This window comes from Malaclemys terrapin, chromosome 10 (assembly GCF_027887155.1).
Source record: "Malaclemys terrapin pileata isolate rMalTer1 chromosome 10, rMalTer1.hap1, whole genome shotgun sequence".
Classification (NCBI taxonomy): domain Eukaryota; kingdom Metazoa; phylum Chordata; order Testudines; family Emydidae; genus Malaclemys; species Malaclemys terrapin.
In genome coordinates, this window is record NC_071514.1 from 16,037,138 (window position 1) to 16,064,609 (window position 27,472).

Below are 27,472 nucleotides of genomic sequence, written 5' to 3' on the forward strand. Positions count from 1 at the left end.
ATCACTGGCCTGGAGTCCATGTGACTCTCTGAAAATTTCATTATATTGCGTTGATTTTCCTTTTTTTTTCAGCTCGAGACATTCAGAAGTGGGAATATGTTCCACTGGGTCCGTTTCTGGGCAAGAGCTTTGGCACAACCATCTCTCCTTGGGTTGTTACTATGGAAGCTCTCATGCCATTTGTGTTGCCAAACCCCGTCCAGGTTAGCAAGAGAACGGCTGGGTCACTAGAAATGATTTGAGTGAAAATAGAATGGGGGTCTCTAGGTTCTGAGAACAGAAACGCTTGGTTATACCAGTACCTTTCTGCTGACTTCAAGGCTTGATCCTGCCTCCAAGATGTGGGATGACATCCTGGCCCCATTGAAACCAATGGGAAAATGCCCATTGACTTCAGCCAGGCCAGGTTTTCAGTCATGGTGCGTACAGCTGCATAGCTTTGAAAACCCAAGTGCTTACAATAAATGGTAGGGATGATGGACTCTAGCTAAAATGTTCTGATCAAGAGTCACCCTCAAACTATGGGCAGGTTTATTTGATTCTATGGTATGTAGCCATTTAATTAGACTTAATACAGTGAAGAGAGTTTACAAGTCGCTCTTCTCTGTGTGAACTAAACCGCTCAGGTCTGAAACTGCAAGCCTTGAGTACACACGGTGTGCCAAATCAGGACAAAGGTGCACTAAAATTCTATTTGGTTGGGTTTAACAACCATGTGAAAAATCAAGAAGACTTTTGGAGGCCAAGAGGAAAAAGTTCATTTGATTAAATGAATACCTTGGTAGTGGCATAAACATTTGTGACATAATTATGTATGTGAAACAGTAGCTTAGGCAATTATTCATGAAGGCAAGGGGACTGGAAAAATGCATGCCCTGAGAAAGGGACACATGGTACTCAGCAGAGCCTCGTGAAGAGAGCTGTTACAAAATGTCCCGTCTTTTCTCTTTCCTTTTGGCCTTCAGGCTGTAATGCCTGTTGTATGCTTTTAGGTTCCCAAGCCACTGCCATACCTCTGTGATGAAGAGCCCTATGCTTTTGACATAAATCTCTTTGTCGCTATCAAAGGTACAGTAAATGATTTGTGGAGTTAAAGTGATGTAGAATCTGCCATATGTTTCAGACATTTGTTCCATCAATTCTGCGATCCTGATTTCTGCATAGGGCAATACTTGCTGAGTCAGAGGAAGGTAAAAAAGCTCATAATGTGCCTACTCGCTAGTGCAGGGCTGTGCTATGGAAAACAGTCCCCTTGCGGTGGCTGCATATGATCATTTTACAATCTAAAGAATTATTGTAGATTTTTTTTTTAATGTTCTGATAGCTCTTAGACACCCAAGCGGGCTCAGCGCGCCACTGTGCTGGCGTTCTGTGGAAACAGAGTAAAAGACGCAGTCCCAACTCCAATGACTTTGCAGTCTAATTAAAACAAGATGTGGCAAGTGGGTGGTAACGAATAATCAGAAGGAACAGACAGAGGGAAGACCAGGGAAAGAGTACTAAGAATGTGTGCTTTACTAGAGGTGAAAGATGACTGACTTCATTGGGACTTGTAGAGGAAGGAATGTCCCGAAATGAGTATAGGGATCAGAACATGGCCCTGTGATGCTGTGCTTAATGTGTGGGACTATCATTAAGTCCTGCTGTTGAATGTGTGTCAGTAGAAGAGGAGCTCAGCACCCTAACACCCAGTTAGGCCAGCAAGGGGGTGCAGGAGATTGTGTATCTTTCAATCCCCAACACATCCCCTTCACAGCTGCATCCTCTTGGGATGATGCAGCAAAAGATGGATACAGTGAATCAAAGAGAGAACTGGGTTGGGCCAATGGTTAAGACGCTACCCTGTGTCACTGTAAAATGGGAATGATATTCTACTGATGGGGTCCAGATGAGGACTTTACCTTCAACATGATTCTAGCTTAAGTATCATGCAAATGAAAATAGCAAAGGAGATTTTCCTTTTAATAATACTATGTATTTCTGTAGATCCTGCCATTAGTACGAAATAAGCCTCGCAACTCCCCTATAAGATAGGGAAATAATATCTCCATTTTATGGTGAGGGAAGCAGAGGTACAAGAGATCAAGTGGCTTAGTCATAGGGGAAGTCTGTGGCAGAGCAGGGGATAGAAACCAGATTTTGACTTGTATTTGGAGTCGTACTTCCTCCCCTTGCAGCCCTTCATACCAGGACAGAGCATGTCATTGCTTATTTTCTCCTGAGCCTGACAATGGTAACGGAAGCCTCTGTCCAGCCATAAAATGAAAATGCCATAGACGTCTTCACCTAGTGCAATTTTCCCATTGATTGCTTTTCCCCCCCTTCCTTTAGGAGAAGGAATGAGCAACCCAGCCACGATATGCAAATCAAACTTTAAGGTAAGAGTATGGTTTGATTTCATTCATTTCAAATGATGCTGGCACACTGGGTCCCATACTCAGTTGTGAAAATCAGCATACACAGATTTACACTAGCTGAGAATCAGGCCTGTTATGAGAGGAAAGCTGGTGATGACTGTTGTCTCAACTGATTTACAAACACCTGAGAGCTTCAGCTCTGAACAGAGACTGGCTTTTCCTGCAACTAGGGCTTAGCACCAACAAAGTTCTACATGTGCTAGAAGAGTTTTGCTGGAGATGGTGCGAGGGCAGAGTGGGAAAGCAGGGGGAAGGTGGATGGATGAAAACATCCCAATTCCACCTGATAGGTGTTTGCCTCCAGAATCACTGCTGTTACACAGAGGTGACTGCAGCATTTGCCCCAGTCCAAGTATGTTGGAGGACACCATTAAAATAAATGTGTACACGCCAGCTGAAGGATTTCATAGTGTTTTGTGTCCACTCTGGATTTTAGTTCCTGGCTTCTAAGCCAAAGAGTTTAAACAATTGCAAGACAAATTCTAGGCAGCTATTTTTTATAGCCAGTGTTTAACATTGGGCCTAAGCCTTGAGTTTTACTAAACTCCACTGGGTACCGAACCCAGAAGGGTGGGGGGAAAGTGGGCTCAATATAAATTAGGGCAGCCTACTTCCTTAAGTATCCTAGGATGAATTTCCTCGGGCCCTGCCAACGTGAACACATCTAATATATCTAAATATTTTTTTAACCTGTTCTCTCTCTCTCTCTCACTTTTGGCTTGTGCTCCTTCCCCCTTGTTAATATTAATAGTGTTCAGCATCTGGTCACAATGTTTTTAGTGAAGCTGGAAGTAAAATAGACATTAAACACTTTGATTTCATTTATTATTAGCTCTTCATTCCTGCTAAGTAGTGGATTTACACTTTCCTTCATCTTTTTCTTGCTCCTAATGTATTTATAGAACCTGTTTTTATTGCCATTTATGTCCCTTGCTAGCTGTAACTCATTTTATGCCTTAGCCTTTACATTCTTGTGGTATCCTTCTGTACTCAGTTTTAGCAATTTGTCCATCTTTCCACTTTCTGTAGAATTCTTTTTTGATTTTAGGTAATTAAAAGCTCCTCATGTGGCCATATTGGTTTCTTGCTATTCTTCCTATATTTCTTTTGCATAGTTTGCTGTTTCCCTCTGAGAAACTGCCACCTCTCCTGAACTCCTTTTTACCCTTAGGTTTTCTTCCCATCAGTTCTTTACCTACAAGTTATCTGAGTTGGCTAAAGTCTGCTTTTAAAAAAAAAAAAAAGCCCATTGTCCTTATTCTGTGGTTCTCACTCCTTCTTTCCTTAGAATCATTAAATCTATCTTTTCATGATTACTTTCACCCAAATTGCCTCCCACTTTCAGATTCACAACCAATTTCTCCCTGTCAAAATTAAGTCTAAAATGGCTGCCTCCCTGGTTACTTCCTCCACCTTCTGAAACAAGAAGCTGTCCTCAGTACATTCCAAGAATTTGAGATTTTATATTTGGCCATATTACGTTTCCAACAGATGTCTGGATAGTTAGTCTCCCATTGCTATCAGGTCTTGTGTTTTGGATATTTCTGTTGTTTGTTCCAGAAATGCCTCATCCACCTCCTCCTGATTGGGTGATCTATAGTAGACCCCTGACATGACATTACCCCTGGGTTTTCCCCTTTCATCTTCACCCAGAGTCTTTGATCTGCCTCTCATCTCTTTCTGGACTTCGAAACAAGTGTGTATATTCTTGGTGTATAAAGCAACCCCTCCTCCTGTTCTTTTCCATGCCTGTCCTTCCTGAACAAACTGTTCCCCCTCTATACCAATATTCCAGTCATGAGATTTATCCTACCAAGTCTGTTATGCTAATTAAGTCATAATTTAGCTTGGGTACTAAGCCTTCCAGTTCTTCCTGTGTGTTTCCCAAACTCCTTGCATTTGTGCATAGACATCTAAGATGTTGAGCAGGTTTTCCCCCTTATGTTTCCCCCCCCCTGTGTCCCTATTGTAATTTTCCATGCCCCGCCCCCAACATCTAGCCGCCTTAAGTTTTGTCTACACTGCAGTAAAAGACCCGTGGCTGGCCCGGGTCAGCTGACTTGGGCTGCGGGGCTATAAAATTGCAATGTAGACATTTGGGCTCAGGCTGGAGCCTGGGCTCAGAGACCCTGTGCGGGGGTGTGGTCACAGAGCCTGGGCTCCACCCCAAGACTGAACATCTGCATATAATTGTATAGCCCAAGTCAGCTGACTGGACCAACCGCAGGTCGTTTATTGCACGTAGACATACCCTTAAAGTCAACACCTGGACTTCTGTTACGGTCAATTTTTATATATACTTACCTGTGGGCTTTTCTCCTCGGTCTCCTTTGAACTTCATTTAAAACCCTCCTCACTAGGTTAGCGAGTCAGTGTCCAAAGAGGCTCTTCCCTTTGAAAGTCATATTAGTAACATGACTGATGATGTTTGTGCTGTACTGCCAGGTGCCTGCACTTCTGACGTCCAGTTACCCACTTAACAATTATTAGGACTGGTTGACTTGTTACATTGCACAGAAATATCTGACTCTGGTAGCCACAAATTGCCATTAACCCCAACATTAATGCCACGCCTTCAGGTGCTAAAATCCTTCTACACAGGATTCCATTGACATCTGCTTATTCCCGCCGAAGGGCCAAATACTCATAGAGAGAGGGCCTGATTGAAAGTCCGTTATGTCATTGGAAAGGTTCCAATTGATTCCACTGAGCTTTGGACCAGACCAGTTGCCTACAGAGCTGGGATATTAATATGCTGTAACCCTGCTTTCACAACATACAATAGTTGCTTCCCATCTCTTCAAACATAAACTATTTGTATTCAGGCCATACATCTGGAGACCAATCAATGAGCCAGAGGATCAATTTAAAGTAATTACAAATGTTCCATTTAGGCTGCTGAAGGCTCCTGATTAGATAAGGATGTCGTTCTTGTGGGCTAATGTTTAACAGTATGATCCAGAAAGAATGAAATGCATTTTGTACAGACTAGTGACATCTGTGAGTTATGTTTGTCCTTCACTTCCCCCTTTTTCCAGTACATGTACTGGACCATGAAACAGCAGCTGGCTCATCACTCCATCAATGGATGCAACCTCAGACCTGGAGATCTCCTGGCATCTGGAACAATCAGTGGACCTGTAAGCATTTAACTAACAGCTGTCACTAATAACGAAGTACTCAGCAATTAGAAACTGATCAGATGTGACCCTGGCCTTAAATCCACTTTGTTTTACTATGGACATCTTTGTAGTTCTTCCTCAGTCTTTTTGGCGTACATATTTTTTTAAGCCTTCCTACTGTCAGTATCCATAAAAGCCAGTTGTGGTATTTTAGAGGCAACAATATTCATGCACAAAAGTATCCACAAAAGTAGCCCAATCCTGCTGTGAGTTACAGCTACTGTCTCATTGTTAAAAACAAACCCCACAGCAACAGTATGTTGAGATCGATGGAGGACAACCTCTAGAGCAGTGGTTTTCAAACTGCGGGAATGGAAGGCACCAGGCCATTAAAAGTCCCATTGGTGGTACTGCACAGCTAAGGCAGGTTAGTCCCTACCTGTTCCATCACTGCACTGTGCCCCAGAAGCAGCCAGCAGCAGGTCTGGCTCCTAGGCGGGAGGGCCACGGGGCTCCGCGCTGCCCCTGCCCCAAGCACCGGTCTAGGAGCCAGACCTGCTACTGGCCGCTTCCGGGGCACAGTGCAGTCCGCGGCGCCAGGACTGGCGGGAAGCCTGCTTCTGCACCCCGGCTGCACCGCTAACCGGGAACCACTGGAAGTAAGCCCATACCCCAGTCCTGAGCCCCCCCAAACCCAGAGCCCCCTCCTGCACCCCAAACCTCTCATTCCTGGTCCTATCCCAGAGTCCTGACCCCCTCCCACACCCCAACCCCCTGCCCCAGCCCAGAGCCCCCTCCTGGCCCCACCCCGCAGCCCTCACCCCCACACCCTAATCCTTTGCCCCAGCCCTGAGCCCCTCCCACACCCCAAACCCCTCATTCACAGCTCCATTGGGTCATGGGCATCAACAATTTTCTTAAACTGGCTCGCCAGAAAAAAAGTTTGCTCTAGATAATGTAAGTGTTACTGTTATTCAAAGTGTTAACACTTCCAAGTCTCTCAATTCCGTATGGCCCTAATTTTATAGTCCATTATTTTAATTTATACTGCACTGGTGTTGCACTGTACTTAGAAAATGCAAACCCCACTTTCTCCAATGTATTTTTTGGGATTCACGGAGCTCTGTCTCCTGACCAGCACATTGCTGGACATTGTTCAGTGGTGGACCGAGGTGTGATGTGTTGTTTTTCTTTCCTCTTGCTGAAATAGAAAATAAGGACAGGTTAAGATTTTATACCCTGGTGTCCAATAGCCTGTAAAGTCATTGGGAGACTTTCCACTGGGAAACGTCAGTGAGGGTTGGATCTTGCTCCTAGTCACCTAGTGCATTGCCATCTGTCCTTCTATAAGGCTCCAGTAGCCTGTCAGCGTAATAAAGCACGTACACCAACCTGCTAGGGTACACATGTACAAGTGAAGTGCTTTTTCTTCTCTCTAGCACATCATGCTGCAGATTTACATTAAAATCGTTTAAACATTTAACAACATATAGCATTCCTCTCCACAATGAAATGTGACTAGGACTCTGAAATGTAGCAACAGACAGATACTTGAGAGGCAGAAATAGTGCCCTAGATTTGTCTCCATACTTCCTTGAACAGGATCCAATTTTTCCGTATAGTGCCCACTACTAAAGCTAATGATACCAAAGAGAAGATTGCTTTAGGCAGTTGTGGCCTCCAGCAAGTAAGGCGTTAAAAACCAAAGACAGGCGAGTAAGCTAGCACATCAATGAACCCGATCAATGACTGTTACTGGCAAGGTTCCATTGCACAGAATCCAACAATATATTTGTTTTCTCACTCCCAGCAGCAGGGGGGTCGGGGGTTAATGGTAGTACAGACATGTGGAATGACTTTACAATTCTGTTACTAACCTATGCTTTGAAGGATCCGGAGAACTTTGGCTCCATGCTGGAGATGTCATGGAAGGGAACAAAAGTAATTGACCTTGGGAATGGACATTCTCGTAAATTTCTGCAGGATGGGGATGAAGTCATTATAACAGGTAACAACCAAATGATTATGGGTGTGTTCTCTTGGTACTGTGAGCTGGCTTAGTACCACGGTGTGTGGCCCGTAGTTGTTTTATATACAGGAACTCCTCACTTAATCGTCCCAGTTAACGTTGTTTGGATGTTAAGTTGCTGATCAATTAGGGAACATGCTCGTTTAAAGTTGTGAAATGCTCCCTTCTAACGTCCTTTGGCAGCCGCCTTTTTGTCCACTGCTTGCAGGAAGAGCAGCCCGTTGCAGCTAGCTGGTGGATGGTTGGAACCAGGGTGGACCAGCAGCCCCCCCTCAGCTCCCCCTATCAGATCCCCGCTCCCCTAAGTTCCCTGTGCAGCAGCTGTCCCTCCCCCCACTGCCATGTGCTGCTCCTGCCCTCTGCCTTGGAGCGGCTCCCAGAGACTCCTGCTTGCTGTACGGGGGAAGGGGGGAAAAGGGGGGCTAATGTCAGGGTGTCTCCCCCTCCCCCCTGCTCCTGTACCCCACTTACCCGATCTTCCATAGAGCAGGGGGGACACATGAGGGAGGGCGGGAGGGAGCTTCTAGGCAGTAGCTGCTGTCTCAGGTCTCAGCAAGCTGATTTAATTAACAAGGCAGTGTACTTAAGCCTGGGGTCAGCGCATTTTTTCTCTCTCACACACAGGGTGTGTGTCTCTGTCCGCCCTCCCTCCTTTCCTGCTGCTTTGTAGAGTGTTGTGAGAGTTAACCGTTGAGGGCTCAGTCAATTGCTAGTTCATTTAGCAGTAAGGCATTCCCTGGGAAATATCCCACCCTCTGACTCTTCCACCTCAACCAAGCTTCACAATCATCATCACTACCTAACCCCGTCATTTACATTAATTCTTATGGGGAAATTGGATTCACTTAACATTGTTTCGCTTAAAGTCGCATTTTTCAGGACCATAACTACAACGTTAAGTGAGGAGTTACTGTATAGCATTTCTAGTGGGAGTCAGGCTTCCTGTGAATTCCTAGCTGCACATGACTCCCTCCTGGTTCCTGGGAGGTAAAGGCTGGGGGATACACTGTCCCCTGCTATATCTGCTTTATAGGTCTGTTTTGTTGTGTTAGCCTTTCAGTTACTGGGCTAAAGTAAAACTATCTCCTCACTGCTCCCAGAATAAGTAGTGGATTCTTGCAGCTCAGTTTGTACGTGTCTGTCTATTTTTGGGTATTATACAGTGCCTGTTACCGTGGTATTGAAGCATATGGGTTCCTCGTTTCCCAGGTTCCTTTTGAGCATGATACCAGGGTTCTGGTGTTCTGCTACTCTCTCTCCCCACCCCCCACCCCCCATTATAGCCTTTATATCAAACAAAGTTGCCAGCTATTTTTGAATGTACTGAAAATGTACCAGTGTACCAGAGCAGGAATGGTGATGCTTTTTACTAGCCTGCCTTTCCCTTTAGTACATGCACACGCACGCACCTAACTGTAGTCATATATAGTTTGCAACGCACAAAAATACTTTGGGGGCTAGTAGTTTGTTTTGATTTGGGGTTTTTCCAAACTACAAATAACACGTGATACGTTGTTACTCCTCTTTTGACACTTCCCTCTCCATAGAGATGTGTGATAGTGTTGTTCCTTTAGGTAGCATAAAAGCTATTATAGAAAGCAAAGGAGGTTTTTTTTTTTCATCATGACACTAAGGACTGGGATTTTGAAAGGAGCCTTAAAGAGTTAGGTGTGGTGGTGTAATTTAGATGGAATGTATGGACCCAGAGAGTCAAAGGTGTTAACATGCCTCTGACATGGTCTAACATTAAACAATTTCAAACAAGGGTTGGTATACCGAGACTTCAGCCTGCTTAGTACCATGGCAAACACCATTAAAAGTCCTTTTAACCTTTTATTAAAGATACAGAACAAGAAGGGGGAAATAGTTTAAGTATTTGGAATGTAAAGTATTAAGTACGGTTTTCATTTTAACAGCATTCCTTGTTCCATTTCCCCTTGAGCTGTAGAGTCTTTAGACAGAAACCCCCACTTGGTTGACAGTCTCTTAGGTGGTATTGAAGATTGTAATGATTGTCCTTTTTGGAGAAAAGAAAAAATTCGTTGAAATGAGTTGGTGCTGCTGTTGAAGAAGTCTGGTCCTGATTCCTAGAAAGCAAAACAAGACACACGTGCACACACGCAGCTTCTGTCTCTGGTGTTGATTCTCCCTTGCAACCTTGCTGCTGGAAAACCCAGGCACAGCACACAGTCATATCAGCCACTCCGAGTCCTGGCAAACTCATACCAGCATCAGGATGTTTTAGAGCATTGCTTTTATCTGCTTCTCTGGTCACAAGCTTATGCAATCCTGGCTGGCTAAGCCAGACTTCTCATAGACAGAAGGCAAAAGGAGAAGGATAGGAAAGAGAAGAAATAAGGTGGGGAAGGAAAAATACAGTGTGAATGTGAGAGAGAGACAGTCTCTACATACCTTGTGGTGTTCAGGTTTTAGCTGAAACCAGTGGAGGTAGTGTCATCTCTGGCTCCCTCTCTTGGTTTGATCTAGTTGGGACATTTCTTGTGATCAGGACAATGAAGACCCAGTGATGTTACATTGGATCCCAGGAGATAATGAGGGTGGCAGCCCTGATGGTGAAGCTCACTCCTTTCCCTTCTTTCAATCAGCAATTGTTCCATTTCACTTCCTCTCTGCCAATTTTTCTCAAACGCTTTTATTTTAAGGAGCCCTTAGGAGGAGCGATGGGCAGAGTTGTTCACTCCTTCATTATTTTATCAGCCAATGGGCTAATTTTGGATCCACCAATTTTGGTTCATTTATTGCCAATCTCCCACTGTTCTGGTTTACCAGATACGATCTTAATATAGTCTTTGAATTTTGTTGTAGGTTATTGTAACATTTTGTGAACTTTCACTCACTTTTCACGGTTAAGCTCAGATTTAGGGTAAATTTGTCGGCCCAATTATCACAACAGGTGCCAACTGAATTACAATAGGATTTGAGTGCCTGCCTCCCTTAGGCTCCTCTGAAACTCCCAGCCAAAGCCTGCATGCACTTGAGCCATTTGTCCAGGCTGCAGGAGTCAAACCCAGAGTCCTAGATCTAAACCATTTTGAATATGGGAGTGGGGGTTCCAATTCAAATTCCTGCATCCAAACCCAACTCCTGTTTTTAGTTCAAGGTCAGATTCAGAACCAGAAATTACTTTTTGCCTCCTGCTTCTGATATGGGGTAAAGCCATTCTTGTGAGATTTTTTGGCCTAAGTTTGCAGACATCTCCTCAGTTCCTCTGCTGGCCATTTTAGAGAACTATTTGTGAAATGTTTCACATCAACAAATCTCACTAGCCAGAAACTAACCATGCTCTGAACAACTTCTTCAAGTCCTCGCCCACAACAGTTCTTACACATATATTAAGTGGAGTAGCCCACAGGATTTGCACAGACAATGAAGCTGCCAAAGTGATAGGAAGAATTTAATTAACGTGACTTGAACAAGAGAAAACAATTGTGACTAAGTCATGGAAGCTGGTACATATGTCTGGTGAGAGGAACATTGTTTGTTTGGGATTGGGAAACTTGCAAGGACTATCATAGAGGGGAAATACCTACAACACAGAGGCAAAACTAGGGTGCCTTACCCAGCTGGGTATCTCTGCAATTAAGGAACGAGCACAAGAAAACAATTCTAGCCAAGTGAAGGAGCATCAATGCAAGGTCTGAGTATGAAGCTAAGCAAACACTGGAGGGCACTTCAAAGAGAGCACTGAAATAAATGAGGTGGCAAAATCCAGCACACGGTGGTGCGTGCACATCCGTACAGCCCATTACCCCCTTCGAAAGCATCAATAAGATTAACAGCTCTGACCTCACAAGAGCGGGCCCTGTAATAGATCCCCTGAACCGAGAACGGGAATTGAAGATGTGTTACTGAAACTGACAACAGCTGCAATAAATGAGCTGAGATCTCCAGAGGGGTAATGGTGACAGTATGATGGACAAGAAGGCAATGAAGATTTCCATGCAGAGATGGACATGGAGCCTCACCATGTATTCACTTCTCTATGGGTTTGTTGGGAGAGCACATACATAACCGTGTAGAGGCTGTGGAATTTACTGTTGCACTGGGGTGACCTCTGCACGCAATTGGTGTAGTTAGATGAGGTGAATGGGCCCACCAGTACTGAATGAAGTGCAGATCCTGTAGTAGTTACATTTCAGAACCGCCTCTTGCTTTTTAAATCACTGTGGCAGCTGCCCCCACTACCACTCCCCACCACCTGCTAATAGGCAGACTCCACTTGTCTGGGGTTATCATATGTCCTGGTTTTCCAGAACATTGCCTCCTTTTTTGAGCCTCCGTCCTCTGTCCTGGCAGATTTTTCAAATAACAGGAAATGTCCTGGATTTTTGCAGAGCAGATACTGTAGCTCAGAAAGAGTCCCAGTTGGTCCGCTTCCTGATTGGTCCCTCCTCTGCAGCTGCAGCTGATTGGTCCATTCTCCTGCAGCCACATCTGCCTTACTCCCAGCCCTGGGTAGGGGAGCGGGAGGCCCGGACTGATGGCTGTCGCTGTGTCCTGCTCTTGCGCCAGCCGCCCTGCCACCATGGCAGGGAGTGACACTGGCCCCCACCTCCAGTGAGTACCCCTGCTGCAGGTACCACCTCCAGCACCCCTAACTGTACTCCCGTTTCAGCACCCCTTCTTCCCTCCCCCCACACACACACCTCTTCTGGGGAACCTGAAATATGGTAACCCTGCACTTGTCTCCTCTTTCTGCAGGCCAGAGCTGAGCTAGCAATACATCACTCAAGGCACTGTCTGCTTCTAAGCAGAATGTGGAACAAAGGGGAGCATTTCCCCGTATCTTCCATCTCGATATGCACTGTGCATTTTCTGATGTGAAACAGCTACCACTTAATGAGATTATTCTTTATTGACACAGATTCTGCCACCTAGGACAGGTCAGCTAGATCAGAAAAGTTCACATTTCAGTGCTTGGACGCTCAATCCACACTCTAGGCACCGGAGTTAGTAGCCTGATTTTCAGATACTGAGAATCTCCGCTTGGTGCTCAAGTTCCCTAAAGGAATAAAAAGCACAGGCTGGATGGGTCTGGAGGGGTAATGTCTTCCTCACAGGATGCCAAGGCTGTCTGTATTGCTGTTTGTAAACTGCTTTGAGATCCTTGGATGAAAGCTGGTATAGAACTATTGGATTTTAATGAAATGTGTTAATAGATCATTGCAAATGGAGCTGGTCAAAAATTTGCTATCAGTGTTTTTTTTTTGGGCGGGTTTTGGGCTACAAAACGTGTTTTTTTTACGGAAAAAGATCTGGTTTTGTCAAGTTTTCATTTAAAAAAAAATAAAATACCACTCCACCCCTGCCTCCTCCCCCAAGTTAGGAAAATATTCAATGGAAACATTGTTCAACATTTTTGGCAGGAAATGAAATTATTTCCCAACCAATGTAGTTTCCACCAATTTTGATAGAAGCCTTTTGGGCACTCAATTGTAGCACTAACTGATGCTCTGAGAGCTTTAGGTTAAAAACTAAACCTCACAGGGGTTTTGATGCCTTGTGGAAGGTCACACAATACATCCGGAGCTAAGCTGTGAACAGAGCCCCAGCGTCCTGAATGTGTGTGACATACTCTAGCCCAGGTATTGGCAACCTTTGGCGCACGGCCCGTCAGGGTAAGCCCCTGGCGGGCCGGGCCGATTTGTTTACCTGACGTGTCCGCAGGTTTGGCCGATTGCAGCTCCCACTGGCCGTGGTTTGCCCTCCCAGGCCAATGGGGGCTGCAGGAAGGGCAGCCAGCACATCCCTTGGCCCGCGCCGCTTCCCTTGGCCCGTGATCTCTTTGGTGCTTAATAAGAACTTACCTTTTAGACGGCTGTTTTAAATCTTGAACATTGTTTATCAGCAGGATGTTTAAAATAATATAACATAACACTAATACAATGCAGCACATTGCATGTGCATTTAGCCAAGTTAGTGATGATAACACTCTGCGATTTTGAAATAAACAATGTTCCACAGCTACTATGGATAAAAAATTTTTTAAAGCCCAGCTGATGATGTATGTAAAAGGACTGACTCCTGAGCTTGTTTGGGATACGCTCATATTTAGTGACTTATGGTAAGTTGAACCAAAGCCTTTACGGCACAGGTTAGAGTGTAGGCCTATTACAGCCTGTCCCAAGGCAGGACTAAGGAGTGTCTTGCCAAGTGTCCAGCCAGTGATTTATAGCCTCCTTTGTTTCAAATTTCCACTTGAATTAACCCCTCCCCCCTCCTCCTTGAGCTATTTCAGAGAAACCTAACATAAATAAACCAAGAGCAATGTATTGTTCCTAAGAAATATTACGAGATTTTTCGCTAAACTGCACTGTGGCACATTTTGAAATGTAGCGGTAGTTCCTTGACTCTTTCCTTGGGGCCCATGGTATTGGCTGACTGGTGCACAGAGCCTGCTCCGTTAAATGTGCTGCACCTTGTTACTGCTTTGAATTATATTGGACCGCAAGGAGAGCACATTGTGCTAAAAATCACCAGCAATGAAGCCTAACAAAGATTAATGGAAACTTGGTTGACTCCTCAAAGCGCTGTGACTGACTTAAGTAGTGTTTACTAGTGATGAGCCAACAGGCTGGTATTTGAATGTCATTCATATTTACACCTCCTGAGAAGTTAGCTCCTGGTCAGAGGGGCTAGTGGGGAGCCCAGAGAGAGAGAGAGAAGGGAGAAGACCAGCTCACTCTAAGTTGCTTTACCTTTGGGGGTTGAGGATGAGGGTGCCAGGAGCTTTTTACTGACACCCCCCCCACCACCACCACCACCACACACACACACACACACACACACACACACACACACAGACCCAGCTGAGAGGGAAAAGGGCTCAGGGACTACATACACACCCAGTCTGCTGGGTTTGGTGGGAGAAGGGGCACTGCAAAGATCATCTTCTTAGGACAAGGGTGAGGGTATCAATACTATGAGAACTTTCCCTCCTCCACCCTAGTGTGCCTGTAGGATGGGGACAGGGCTGGAGTTCATCTCCAGAGAAGGGGCAGGCTGGACCAGCTGGCCCTGCAGATAACTAGGTATATGTGTGCACTTGTAGCTGTGAGATACTGGTGAGACTAGAAAAGAGCAAATATTTTGGGGGCATAGAGCACGTAGAGTCATGAGGTTCAGCAAATGGAACATTGCGTTTTCCTATCCTCGTTAAGGTTTCCTTGTGTATATTCGCCTGCTGCGTGAAATCTGAATTGGTTTCCAACCCCAAGAGTAAAAGTGTTAATTGTTAGTGCTTAGCAGGCCCTTCTGAATAAATGTGTTCAATATTCTGTAGAGGCCAACTCATTTAACCTCACTGACAGTCGTTGCAATAAGTCAGTTATTCCTGAGCAGGAATTTGGCCAGTTATAAAGTTCAGAGTGTGCATTTTCTTTTCCAAAGTCAGGGTTTCTTGGAGGTTTTTTGGCATGTAGGTGGTCGGTGTGATCCTGTTCTCATTAAATATTATATCCAAGTGTCCCTCCAATCTTAGCTAGTCAAAGATGGCTTTCTCCCTTTTAGTATCTATTCCTCTCTTTAGCCCTTGGCTACTTGAGTTTCAGACCTGATCACTTCTCTGCACTAAGTTTTTCAACATTTGGTCCTTGGAAAGAGACCTCTTTGTTACCGCACAACCTGAGTTCTCGTAAAAAGTGAAATCTGCTCTCTCAAGGAAAACTCCACTGCTTTGTTATCAGCATTACAAAGACTCTCTGGAATGAACAGAGCATAGATGCAGTCATTCTGTGATATGATTCAGAGACAACCCCTGAGTGTGAGTGGACTGAAGAGCGAATGAGACATTCTATTTCTTTAGGAGTTGTTTCTCTGAAAAGCACTCCTTAGTCAAGTCAAGAGCTGAAAAATCTCCTTTAAGGTCCTATTGAAGCCTCTAATGTCAGGAAAGGGAGTGCAGGTACTGAATCTGCTTAAGTGAATAGTCACTTTCCATGTCGCCAACTGAATGATTTCAGTGCCTTGTAAAAAACAGCAATAACCCACTATACTTTGGAAGCAATCAACTAAGAGGACAGTCTCCACTACATATATAATTAGGAAGTAGGGACAATGTTGCTATGAATCACTGCAGTGGTATGCTGCAAAGCCTTTTTTTCAGACATCATGAATGTGAGCCTCACTCCTTGGTTCAGCCTGTTTATGCTGCGTAAAAGGGCCAGAGCACAATAAAGGGGCCCTAAATACCCCATATTCAGCTGGGGGAGGATTTCCCTGATGCAGGCACTATGGCTGACAGCCAGAAGGCTGCCCTCGGATGATGTAGGGGAATGACTGGAGCAGAAGGGGCTGCAGCCTCTAGGATAGCCCAGGGAAGCTACAGAAACAGACAGACCTGCAAGGGGCCTCTCCAGTCCCCAGAGCAGCCCAAGATGCACAAACTGGAGAAATGATCTGAAGTAAATAAGATGACATTCAATAAGGACAAATGCAAAGTACTCCACTTAAGAAGGAACAATCAGTTGTGCACATACAAAATGGGAAATGACTGCGTAGGAAGGAGTACTGCAGAAAGGGATCTGGGGGTCATAGTGGACCACAAGCTAAACGAATCAACAGTGTAACACTGTTGCCAAAAAAAAAAAGCGAACATCCTTCTGGGACATCTTAAGAAGAGTGTTGTAAGCAAGACACAAGAAATAATTCTTCCGTTCTACTCTGTGCTGATTAGGCCTCAACCAGAGTGTTGTGTCCAGTTTGGACACCACATTTCAGGAAGTATGTGGACAAATTGGAGAGAGTCCAGAGAATAGCGGGAAAAATGATTAAAGGTCTAGAAAACATGACCTATGAGGAAAGATTGAAAAAATTGGGTTTGTTTAGTCTGGAAAAGAGAAGACTGAGAGGGGACATAAGTTTTCAAGTACATAAAAGGTTGTTATAAGGAGGAGGGAGAAGAATTCTTCTTCTTAACCTCTGAGGATAGGACAAGAAACAATGGGCTTAAATTGCAGCAAGGGAGGTTTAGGTTGGACATTAAGAAAAACTTCCTGTCAGGGTGGTTAAGCACTGGAATAAATTGCCTAGGGAAGTTGTGAAATCTCCATCATTGGGGATTTTTAAGAGCAGGTTGGACAAACATCTGTCAGGCATGGTTTAGATAATATCTAGTCCTGCCACAAGTACAGGGGACTGGACTAGATGACCCCTCTCGGTCCCTTCCAGTCCTATGATTCTGTGAAGATTGGGAGAGCACAAAGGTGGCTTTTCCCATTGTCCCTCTGGGCTGCGAGTTCTGTGAGCCTAGCTCAAGGGAGAGTGGCCACATGACTAAACAACATTTGAACTACACAGGCTGGTTGATAGGTGTAGCAGCTGGTGAGTTGTAGCCGGTAGCTGCATTCCCACTGCATTGCTAGCTTAAATGTCAGCAGCACTCAAGCTTCAATCTACTCCCCATCACCCCAATGGACCAGCTAGTTCTCATTTTAAAGTATCACTTTACCTAGGCTAGACACACCAATTTGTGTGTAGACCGGAGTCAGGTTAGGGGTAACATTGAGTTATACCTTGAGCTAACACTGCAGTAAAGACAAGCCCTCAGTAAGAAGATACAAATTATCTGTATAATATTAACTCTTTCTCTGTTGATAGAAATTCAGGGACAGATGAATCACTGGAACTACTGTACCATTAATTACATGCAGGGAAGAATGTATCTTTCATCATTTTTTGGAGAATCCATCTTTTGACAATGAAATTGCTCCTTAAAATAAACTGTTCACAGGACATGTTATATCACTGTTGTCTTTCCCTTCACTAAACATCATCAGCTGAGGTCTACAGTAATTCTGTCTGTTGCTTCATCTCAGAATAACGTTTTCAGATATGCCTGAAGCATACGGGATGAAATGCCTTCAGCTGAGTTTCCTTTCCTGCTCTCTGCAAGCTGAACTAATGGATTGCTCTTTCTGAATACATACAGTATGTGACAGAATGAACCAGTACTGAGGGGGGGACTTGCAGCACCCACATACCTCAGGATTGTGGAATTAAAAAAAAAAAAAAAAAAGTAGGATAGTAGGTCAGAATCAGAGGGGTAGCCGTGTTAGTCTGGATCTGTAAAAAGCAACAGAGTCCTGTGGCACCTTATAGACTAACAGATGTATTGGAGCATAAGCTTTCGTGGGTGAATACCCACTTTGTCAGATGCAAGAATGTCAAGGTCAGAATGTCAACTCTCACAGCTTGCATGAATATTGAGGGGTCAAATCGTTCTGTAGTTACAGATGTAATAATGACTGGTAACATTGGCAGTAGTCATAGACTTTTATTATCTGTTTATATAATTGAGCATAGCCGGACATCTTGGGCCAGATCTTCAGCTGGTGTCAATGGAGCTGTGCCAATACAGTTTAATGGATCTATTAGTTTTGGTTTTTTAATTGTAGCTGCCCCATTGATGGTCTGGAAAGCTGAGGATTCTCCTAAGGCTGCTCTAAGCTATGCCAAGACCAGGCCGGCATAGAACCAGGACCCACAAATATTGCCTTACAGCCCCCTCCCCACAGTGGTATCCAGTGTGTATTGGCCTGATCAAAAGCCCCTCAATGTCAATGGGAAACTTTGGGTCAATGGGGTGTGGATCACCCCGACTGAGCACAGCTAAGAAGCTAGGCCTACATCAGTGTATTTACATTCATTTCATTCCCTTTCATGTTGGTACTGCACCTTGTACTATTTTTATTTCATTTTATTTTTTACTACTTGTAAAAATCCGCTAGGTGCCCCTCTGGTGACTCTCTTCCTCTCCCCATTCCAGGTCACTGCCAGGGAAATGGGTACCGCGTGGGGTTTGGCCAATGTTCAGGAAAAGTGCTTCCAGCCATCTCTGCTCCATGATTACCTGCACGAGGTGACTTTCCAGGAAGGGAAGAAGCCTCGCCACGTTCCTGATGTAACTGTTCTCTGATGTAATGAAATTAAAATCCGTGTGTGTGCATGCACGCATTCAGTTTTCAGATCAGTATTTTTGATAGAAATGGTTGGAATTTCCCGAGTATTTTAACTGTTATCAATAAATATCTTAATGATGGAGTTGCCTTCGGTGTCGTCCTAGTCTTCTTACGACTGTAATACTGTCCTGGTTAAGCCCCCATAGATGTACGTAGAGTCCTTATGCGCAGTCCATTAGTAGTGGGCATTCTGAGCTGGGGCAACCTGATTTTCTCCAAGTACCTTGACGCATGTAAACACCAATGAGTCAGAGGAGGGGCTTTGCATGGTACAAGACAGGAGTAGATGGATTACATTAGCAAAGAAAATGTAGCCTGAACATTTTGAACCATGAATGGGGCGGGGGAGGGTTCTTGTAGAGGGTTCTTCTTCTTTGGGAAGTGGGGGACTCATTGTTGAGACACTTAAAAGCACTCCAGCAAGCAAGGAGAATAAGGGAATCTTTGCATCAGTCTTCACCACAGAGAATAATTGGGAGATACCTGCCCCAGAGTTACTCTTTTGCAGGCAATACAGGGGAGACAGTACTAGGGACCGAGGTGTTGCCTAGATTGATAGCTTGAATGCCAAAGAGTCACTGGGATGGGATGGTTAACCCAGGAACTCTGAAAGAATTTAAGAATTAAGTGGATAAACTGCTGGTAGAAATACAGGGAGAGATTCTCCCCACCTCCATGCCTTATACACTGCTCTGGCACTGAATAAGGGCTGTACAAGTGCCCCAGGAGAGAATCCCTCTGGTGCAGGAGTGCAGAGTACCCTTTACTAGCCCTGGTGTAGGAGGTGAGCTGGGAGCAGTAGGGTACATGTCCATACTGCCATGGACACTGGGCTGCAGAGCAGTTCACAAGCAGCCTTCCTGAGGCTGCCATAAATGAAAACTGCCTGCAGCGCTGCTCTAATTTATGTTGGGGGCTGCTCCCAAAATCCAGACATAAAATCGATCTTTGCCCTACTACCTCGGGCTGCACATCCCAGAAGCTCAGCACAGAATCAGACCCACCTGATTTACCATTTAAATCAGCCGTTCTAGCAAAGACCTAGAGCTCAGCCAGTGTCATACTGATTATTTTTTTAATTGCTAAGATTGATTCTAGGAATTACAGACCAATAAGCTTTGCTTCAGTAGCAGGTAAATTAGCTGAAAACCAATTAAACTAGATTTAAAATCCCTAACTGAAGTCTGATATAATATGGCAATGAACCAGCCCAGCTTCTGTACTAGAAAAATATGCCTCTCTAGGCTGCTGGAATTCTTTATGGGAGTCAGAAGTAGATATAACTTTTCAAACCCCCTTCGTTCAAGTCCCTGGCATGAGGCTCTTCAGGAATCTAAGGCGTGATTGGGCTGAGAGGTTTGTCCTGGGTAAGAAACTGGTTGAGGGGGAGAACAGATCTGTAATAAATGGTCTGTTTTCAGTAGAGGAGGTTTATAGCTGGGTGCCCTGAAAGTACACTATAGATATATTCTAGATCTGGGAAAGGTCAACAGTGAGGTGACAACATTTGCATGTGACACTTGTGTCCCTGTCCTCTCTGCGGGACATGAGCTGATAGATCAGGTAAAGCCAGAGCTAACTAACTGACTGTAGACTCTGTAGTAACATACACTGTGTTGCTGCAGATTTGAGGAAGTGAAGTTTGTCCGAGACCTCCTGCTCCTATTTCCTCTCCAGCCTTGTAGAGGGCTTCCAAAGGGTAAAGAAGAAGGAGAGAATGACATGCAAAGAGCAATCTCCAGGTACAGCAGAGTCCATCCACAGCAGGGATCCAGGGGTGCAGATCACGCTCTGCTGGAAGTTGGAGGGTCTTAGACAATTGTCAGGACATCAAAAGTTAATGCCTCAATTCCTGTGGAAAAGCCCACAGACCCATTAATGCCCACAAGAGGGGAAGGTCTCAGTTTTAGTCTCATGCTGTGTTACTCAAGAAAGGTTCCCTTTTACCACGAGTGTCTCCTAGCAGCTCAGCCTGTGCTCAGGACTGTGCTCCAGTTTTCTCGAGTGTAGGGGTAATACCAACAGTGAACCTAAGAACAACCATACTGGGTCAGACCAATGGTCCATCTAGCCCACATCCTATCTTCCACCAGTGGCCAGTGCCAGATGCGTCAGAGGGAATTAACAGAACTGGACGATTTTGAGTGATCCATCCCCTGTCATCCAGTCCCAGCGTCTGGTAGTCAGATTTAAGGACACCCAGAGCATGTCGTTGCATCCCTGGCCATCTTGGCTAATAGCTGTTGGTGGGCTTATTCTGTATGACCGTATCTAACTCTTTTTTTAAAAAGTTATATTTTTGGGCCTTCACAACATCCCCTGGCAACAAGTTCCACAGGTTGACCATGTGTTGGGTGAAGTACTCCCTTTTGTTTGTTTTAAACCTGCTGCCTATTAATTTCATTGAGTTGACCCCTGGTTCTTGTGTTATGTGAAGGGGTTGATAACACTTCCCTGTTCACTTTCTCAATTGTCCTTTGTGCTTTAAGACCGCAAAGTACATCCAGAAAACACCCACCATCTCATCTACATTGTGCTTAGGAATGTTGTCCCTGTTATCCTGCTCTCCAGGGTTCTCCGAACAATGGCTCATCTTACCCCAGCAGCTGCAATGGTGAGAAGCTGATGAAGGGCTCCATCCTGTACGGTGCGGAGTGCTCCTGTGAGATACCCAGGTTCAGACTGAAATCTGAGTTTGATGCTGGAAATACTGACAGGACGTACCTGCACCACAAGCGCGACCTCCTGTTTTCTTTTGTTTGGGCTGTGGTTGTCGCCACACCCCACTGAGAGGCGAATCTTCTCCCCAGTGCCCAGTCTGAATAACTCAGTGAGGCACCAAGGAACTTTGCAGCGGGGGGGCTGAGGAGCTGCTCTGAAGAGGTGACACCTAGTCCAACTCCACTCCCAACCTCCTATGCCCATGGTGCGCTCCTGGAAGCTCAGTGCCTGAACAGAGGAAATTGCTCACGGTGCTTCCTTAGGGACACCTAGCAACCTGCTCTCCTTGATAATCACCATCAACAAACACAGGGTCCAGTATTACCAATTCAGATATTCTTGGTTAACCTCTCCCGCTAGTACTTATGTGTACCCCATTGGACAGCTGAGTGCCTTGCAGTCATTACAGAATTATCCTCCCAACTCCTCTGGGCTGTTACATATACAGAACTGAGGAACAGAGAGTGAATGACTGGCTCAAGGTCACGCAGGGAGTTGGTGCAGAGTGGGGAATAGCACACAGATCTCCTGAGCTCTGGTCCCGTGCCTCAACACACGACTTCCTCTCTATTCTAGTGCTAGCATCCATCTCTTCTGCAGTCCCTTGCAATTAGTTCTTTATCAAGTATGGCTGAAATCCTGTCCCCGCTAAGTCAATGGAGCCAGCATTTCACCCTATAATGTTAAACATTGCTTAAGAGGTGGGGAGTGTTTCATTGGCCTAAGAGCATTGCTGTTGTATGGACACATGATGCTATGGTCTCACTGGAGACAAAAAGGAGGAGTTTCTTGTATGCTGATGTGATGTTATTGACATAAACTGGGACCGTATAGATCATTGTTGCAATCAAGGTCCTGTAGTGGCACCCAAATCTTGTATAAAGGGGGTCAAATGGGGTGTCTAGGACAAGGCTATGGTTTACTGGTTATGATTATGCTGTCTATGTGTGTGTATCAGTTTTGTGGTCGAAGTTATGAATATTGGCTCTATACTGTCTGTATGGCAAACTTATGCTATGCTTCTGGGTGACATCCCAGACAAGCTGAGATTAGCTCTGCCTAGCCTGCTTGATGGCCCATTAAGGACCATCGGCTATACAATGGACCCATTGAGAGAAGGCAGATACGCCTTGTAACTCAGCAAAGTATGCAGGGACTGGCCCATGTGACTCCAGACTCCATTTTGCTGTAATTTTCCACAGTAAGAACAAAGAGGTGTTCTTACACCTGGAAAAGACTATATAAGGCTGATGCCTCATCTCCATCTGGTCTTCAATCCTGCTTCATACCTCTGGAGAAACTTTGCCACAAGCTGAAGCTTTGAACAGAGGACTGAGGACCCATCCCAGCGGGGGATGTATTCCAGAGACTTGATTTGAACCTGCAATTTATTCCATCGCTGCTGCAAGCCTGAACCAAGAACTGTGCCATTACTGTATGTAATTGATTCCATTTAACCAATTCTAACTCTCATCTCTATCTTTTTCCTTTTATAAATAAACCTTTAGATTTTAGATTCTAAAGGATTGGCAACAGCGTGATTTGTGGGAAAGATCTGATTTATATATTGACCTGGGTCTGGGGCTTGGTCCTTTGGGATCAGGAGAACCTTTTTCTGTTACTTGGGTACTGGTTTTCATAACCATTTGTCCCCGTACGAGTGGCACTGGTGGTTATACTGGGAAACTGGAGTGTCTAAGGAGATTGCTTGAGAGACTTGCGGTTAGCCAGTGGGGTGAGACCGAAGTTCCCTTAGTCTGGCTGGTTTGGTTTGCCTTAGAGGTGGAAAACACCCCAGCCTTGGGCTGCAACTGCCCTGTTTAAGCAATTTGTCCTGAGTTGGCACTCTCAGTTGGGTTCCGCCAGAACCGCATTGTCACAGCTGAAGAAAAGGTCTTTTCTGAAAAGGCAGGGTAAAATCTGTATTGACAACAGCTGCTGACGGCCAACCAGCATGGCACGTTGTTATTAATGGGCTCTGATCTTGATGTACACATACTAATTACTTTTTTCATTCGGGTAGTAGCATAGCTGCAGTGGTCTCAGAAGGCAGATGTGTTTATTGGAAACCTATAAATCTTTTGTGTTGTGTTCTTATTTCTTGACGAACTAAAGGCAGCCACCATTCCCAGGAGCTGAACTTCTTTTTAAAAGAGAAATCTCATCTGTGCAGTTGTCCCCAGCATGACAAATGGAAAGTGCGCTTTCTGTTTAAATAGTGAGAGAGAGAGCAGTGGGAAAGGTTAAGTGACAGTCAGTGCATGGAGGCTGGTGTTTTAATGTTTTAAACTGCTCCATTCTGTTGGTATAAGCCCTCAAGACCTGAACGCTCCCTGAAGTTTGAGATGTTCTGTGAATGGAACATATGTAGGATCCAGGTCAACATGCCAGTGTCCTGCTCCTAGCATAGCCCTTATGGAAAATCAGCAGTACTGTCATGTATGACTTCTCCACTGGAGGGAGGAGGATGGCTTCAGATGTACAGGGTGAAATCCTTGTCCCATTGATGTCAAAGACAAAACTCCCACTGATTTCACTGGGGACAGGATTTCACCCACTATATAGAAGAACATTTTTAAAAATGCATCCACTATTCAGGCTTGCATCCAGTGCCATCTGAGCAAGGCTCCATTGGCCACATGGGGCCAGATTCTGATCTCCTCTTCACAAGTGTAAAAATGGAGTAACATCCATGTAAATAAGATCAGAATCTGGCCCATAGAGTGCAGATTTCAAACACAGGCAGGAGAAAGTAGTTGGCATCTCTGACAGCTCAGTGACATCATCTTCTCAATACACAGTGGAGGGCAAAAAACAAGATGCTGTTGAGTATTACTAAGAGAGAGAGGGTTTGTTTCTGTCAAGAGCTGTTTCATTGCATGCCCACAGGTTCGTATTATTGCTAGGAGAGCCTGGTCCAGTGGGAAAGAGACTAAGGAATCCTGGGCTGCCCAGTGACCTGCTCTGTCACCTTGGACAATTTACTTCACCATTCTGCTGCTCCTCCCACCCTTTGTCTGTCTTGTCTGTATAGATGGTAAATCTCTTACTATGCATGCGTGCAAGTCCTAGCACAGTGGAGCCCTGATTTTGGTTGGGGTTTACAGGTGCTACTAGTGCAACTAAATACAAATAGTTTAAAAATCACTAGAGACATTTTTAAATGAAAGGAATACTGCATAACACAAAAGGGTTAGAATGCCATGGTATACATCGATGGCACTTGCTGGTCTTGCCTATGTCCAGTTTTGCTTTACTCATCTCATAAAGCAGTGTTTCCCAAACTTGGGATGCCGCTTGTGCAGGGAAAGCCCCTGGCGGGCCGGGCCACTTTGTTTACCGGCCGTGTCCGCAGGTCCGGCCGATCATGGCTCTCACTGGCCGCGGTTTGCTGCTCCAGGCCAATGGGAGCTGCTGGAAGCGGCAGCCAGTACGTCCCTCAGCCTGCGCCACTTCCAGCAACTCCCATTGGCCTGGAGCAATGAACCGCGGCCAGTGGGAACCGCGATCGGCTGGAGCTGCGGACGCGGCAGGTAAACAAACCGGCCCGGCCCGCCAGGGGCTTTCCCTGCACAAGCGGTGTCCCAAGTTTGGGAAACACTGTCATAAAGCAGTGGTTCTGAACTGGGGGTACGCAGAGGTCGTGTAGATAGTTGCCTAGTTTTACAACAGGCTACCTAAAAAGCACTAGCGAAGTCAGTACAAACTAAAATTGCATACAGACAATAACTTGTTTCTACTGCTCCATATACTATACACTGAAATGTAAGTACAGTGTTTATATTCTAATTTATTTATTTTATAATTATATGGTAAAAATGAGAAATTAAGCCATTTTCCAGTAATAGTGTGGCTGTGACACTTCTGTAGTTTTATGTCTGGTTTTGTAAGCAAGTAGATTTTAAGTGAGGTGAAACTTGGGGGTACACAAGACAAATCAGCCTCCTGAAAGGGGCACAGTCCTCTGGAAAGGTTGAGAGCCACTGTCATAAAGCCAATAGCAACAATAGAAAAGGTGCCCAAAGCTACAGTGTTTGGGCTGTAAAAACAGCAGGAGATTGTTTAAGCCACAAGACAAAGTTACAAAAGAGCGGTACCCAGGGCATCTGTCAAATATAATGGAGATCCGCGGGGCAAAAGAGAGCTTCAGCTCATGCACCAGTGTGTAAACTTATACAAACAATGATTAGAAGGTTTGATTTCCAAAGTTCTATCCCCCACTCCAGTGGCTCAATGGTTTGACCCTCCCTACCAAAGGATTTCCCTTTACCTGCAAAAGCTTTCCCTGGAATTAGATTCCTTAAACATTAAAGGGGGCTCACCAAAGCAGTCTTCTAATCTCATGGGTTCCTTAGCCTAACCCAACAGAAGTCTATTTCTCCAGGCTTTGCTCAGATCCCCAGCTTACAGGAGAAAACAGACACAATAATAAAAATAAAATCAAAATGGAGCTCCCACATCCTCTTCTCTCCAGCAGCTCCACTCTTGTGGGCTTGCAAACTATTGAGCACAGAAAGGAATTATAACTCCCAGGGGAGGAAATGCTCCCTGGGAATCCTTTATCTTTTCCTGGATCCCCAAAAGCCCAGAAATGTGTCCTTATTCTCTGGCAAAATACCTGGGTGTTCTTATTTATTAGGTGTAAGAGGCGAGGGACAAGAGAGAGAGAAAATGCTTTGTGGACCAGTGAGGAAAAGATGTAAAGGAAACATGCATCAGGAAGGTAAATCCTCAGTTTTAATTCCTACCCTGAGCTGCTTTATGCTTCACAGTCAGGCTTTTAGAACTTGATGAGGTCTATGCTTCCAGGCCATGAATGCTCGTGGTTGTCAAGATCATGACAGAACTCTGATGTGCAGATTGTCAGTTCATACAATTAAAGGTCTGAGAGGTTAAATATGGATTTCTGCTGAATCCATGAGCACAGAAGCACGTAAATCATTGCTGAACTCTGGAGAAATAAGTTAGATTTGCTTTCTTTGTTTGCTTATATATGGCCATGGTCTCTCTTTCCAGGGCTCACCCTGCGAACACCTCCATAAAACGTATGCACGTAGCTCATAACTCCTTAATTAGCCGAGCCCGCAATGTCTGGTCATAAAATGGTTTTCAATAATTGTTCAGAGCAGAATTAGGGACCTCATTAAATGGAACTTCAGGAGAAATTTACATTGACCCTGGCTTTCAATTCCAAGCCAGAAGTATATATGTTACTTTAGCCTAATTGTTCTGTTTAGGATGTTAGCTGCATTGCTGCTTGGTGGGAAGGGAGAATATATTTTGTAGTTTCACCAAGAAATACATAATGGTTTAAAGTTAACTTAAGAGTGCTCGTGCTGGGCTCTGGGCTGCCCTACCATTACTTTAAATGACAGATTGGATATAATCCATGCATACCACTCAGCTGCTCCTCTTTTCGAGGCACATCACTCATTTTAGTCTGAGTTCAACACAGTTTTGGTTTCCTGTCTACTTTTAATGCTGAGATGTAATTACATCAGAAACAAAGAACTATGAAGGTACCACTCTAGGAAGAGTTACTTAGGTGAAAGAAATGAGCCTCTCCACATTTTAAGTTTCCTGCCTGGTTCATTTTTTGTCTATCTCATAGCCAATAAATTTAACTTCCCCCTTTAACAAAAACTGGAGTTCTTCAAATCCCAATAACCCACAATACCTTAGTGCTACTCCCTGCCTATCTGGTCCCTAGCCTTCCTTGAAGGCCCAAAACCAGACTGACAGCTTGGGGAAATGGACTGCTCTGGTAATCTACTGAAGAGACGGTTCTCCTCCCCCATTATTTTAGCTTAAATCTTACATAACAACTGATGTTAGTTTAGGAATGTGTGTGTGAACATGCTTTCTCAAACGCCTCTGTACATATCCAAGTAGCACCATGCAATTAATTGATGAATAAGCTCTCTGGATATACCCAGGCACAAGCTGATGTTTATTGATTAAAATAGAGCTGCATTTTGCCATTCTGATGTTGCCTAAGATCACATGGCTTCCTTAGAAAGGAGATGATGATGAAGTACGCTGTCATGACTTGTTCCATTCCAACTGTCCCCAGTCAACCAGATTCTCGATTTTCAGTTGTCAGCACATTTTGGGAATGGAAATGCAGTCCTCTTCCTTCTATTTCTGCCTCTGTCATGCACTTCATATTAATTGATTTGCTGTATAAGTAAAATGCCTTGCCAA

General features: G+C 44.7%; 1 protein-coding gene across 1 annotated transcript in view; it reads left to right on the forward strand.

Annotated features, from left to right (window-relative positions):
- FAH (fumarylacetoacetate hydrolase) overlaps window positions 1–18,634 on the forward strand; it is a 30,523-nt gene extending 11,889 nt beyond the window's left edge. Inside the window, exons 9-14 of the mRNA XM_054041757.1 lie at window positions 73–203; window positions 993–1,068; window positions 2,332–2,378; window positions 5,456–5,557; window positions 7,430–7,547; window positions 18,355–18,634. Coding sequence (XP_053897732.1) covers window positions 73–203; window positions 993–1,068; window positions 2,332–2,378; window positions 5,456–5,557; window positions 7,430–7,547; window positions 18,355–18,434 — 554 coding nt within the window. The 3' untranslated portion in view covers window positions 18,435–18,634. The remainder of the gene's footprint in view (window positions 1–72; window positions 204–992; window positions 1,069–2,331; window positions 2,379–5,455; window positions 5,558–7,429; window positions 7,548–18,354) is intronic.
- The last annotated feature ends 8,838 nt before the right edge of the window (window positions 18,635–27,472 follow it).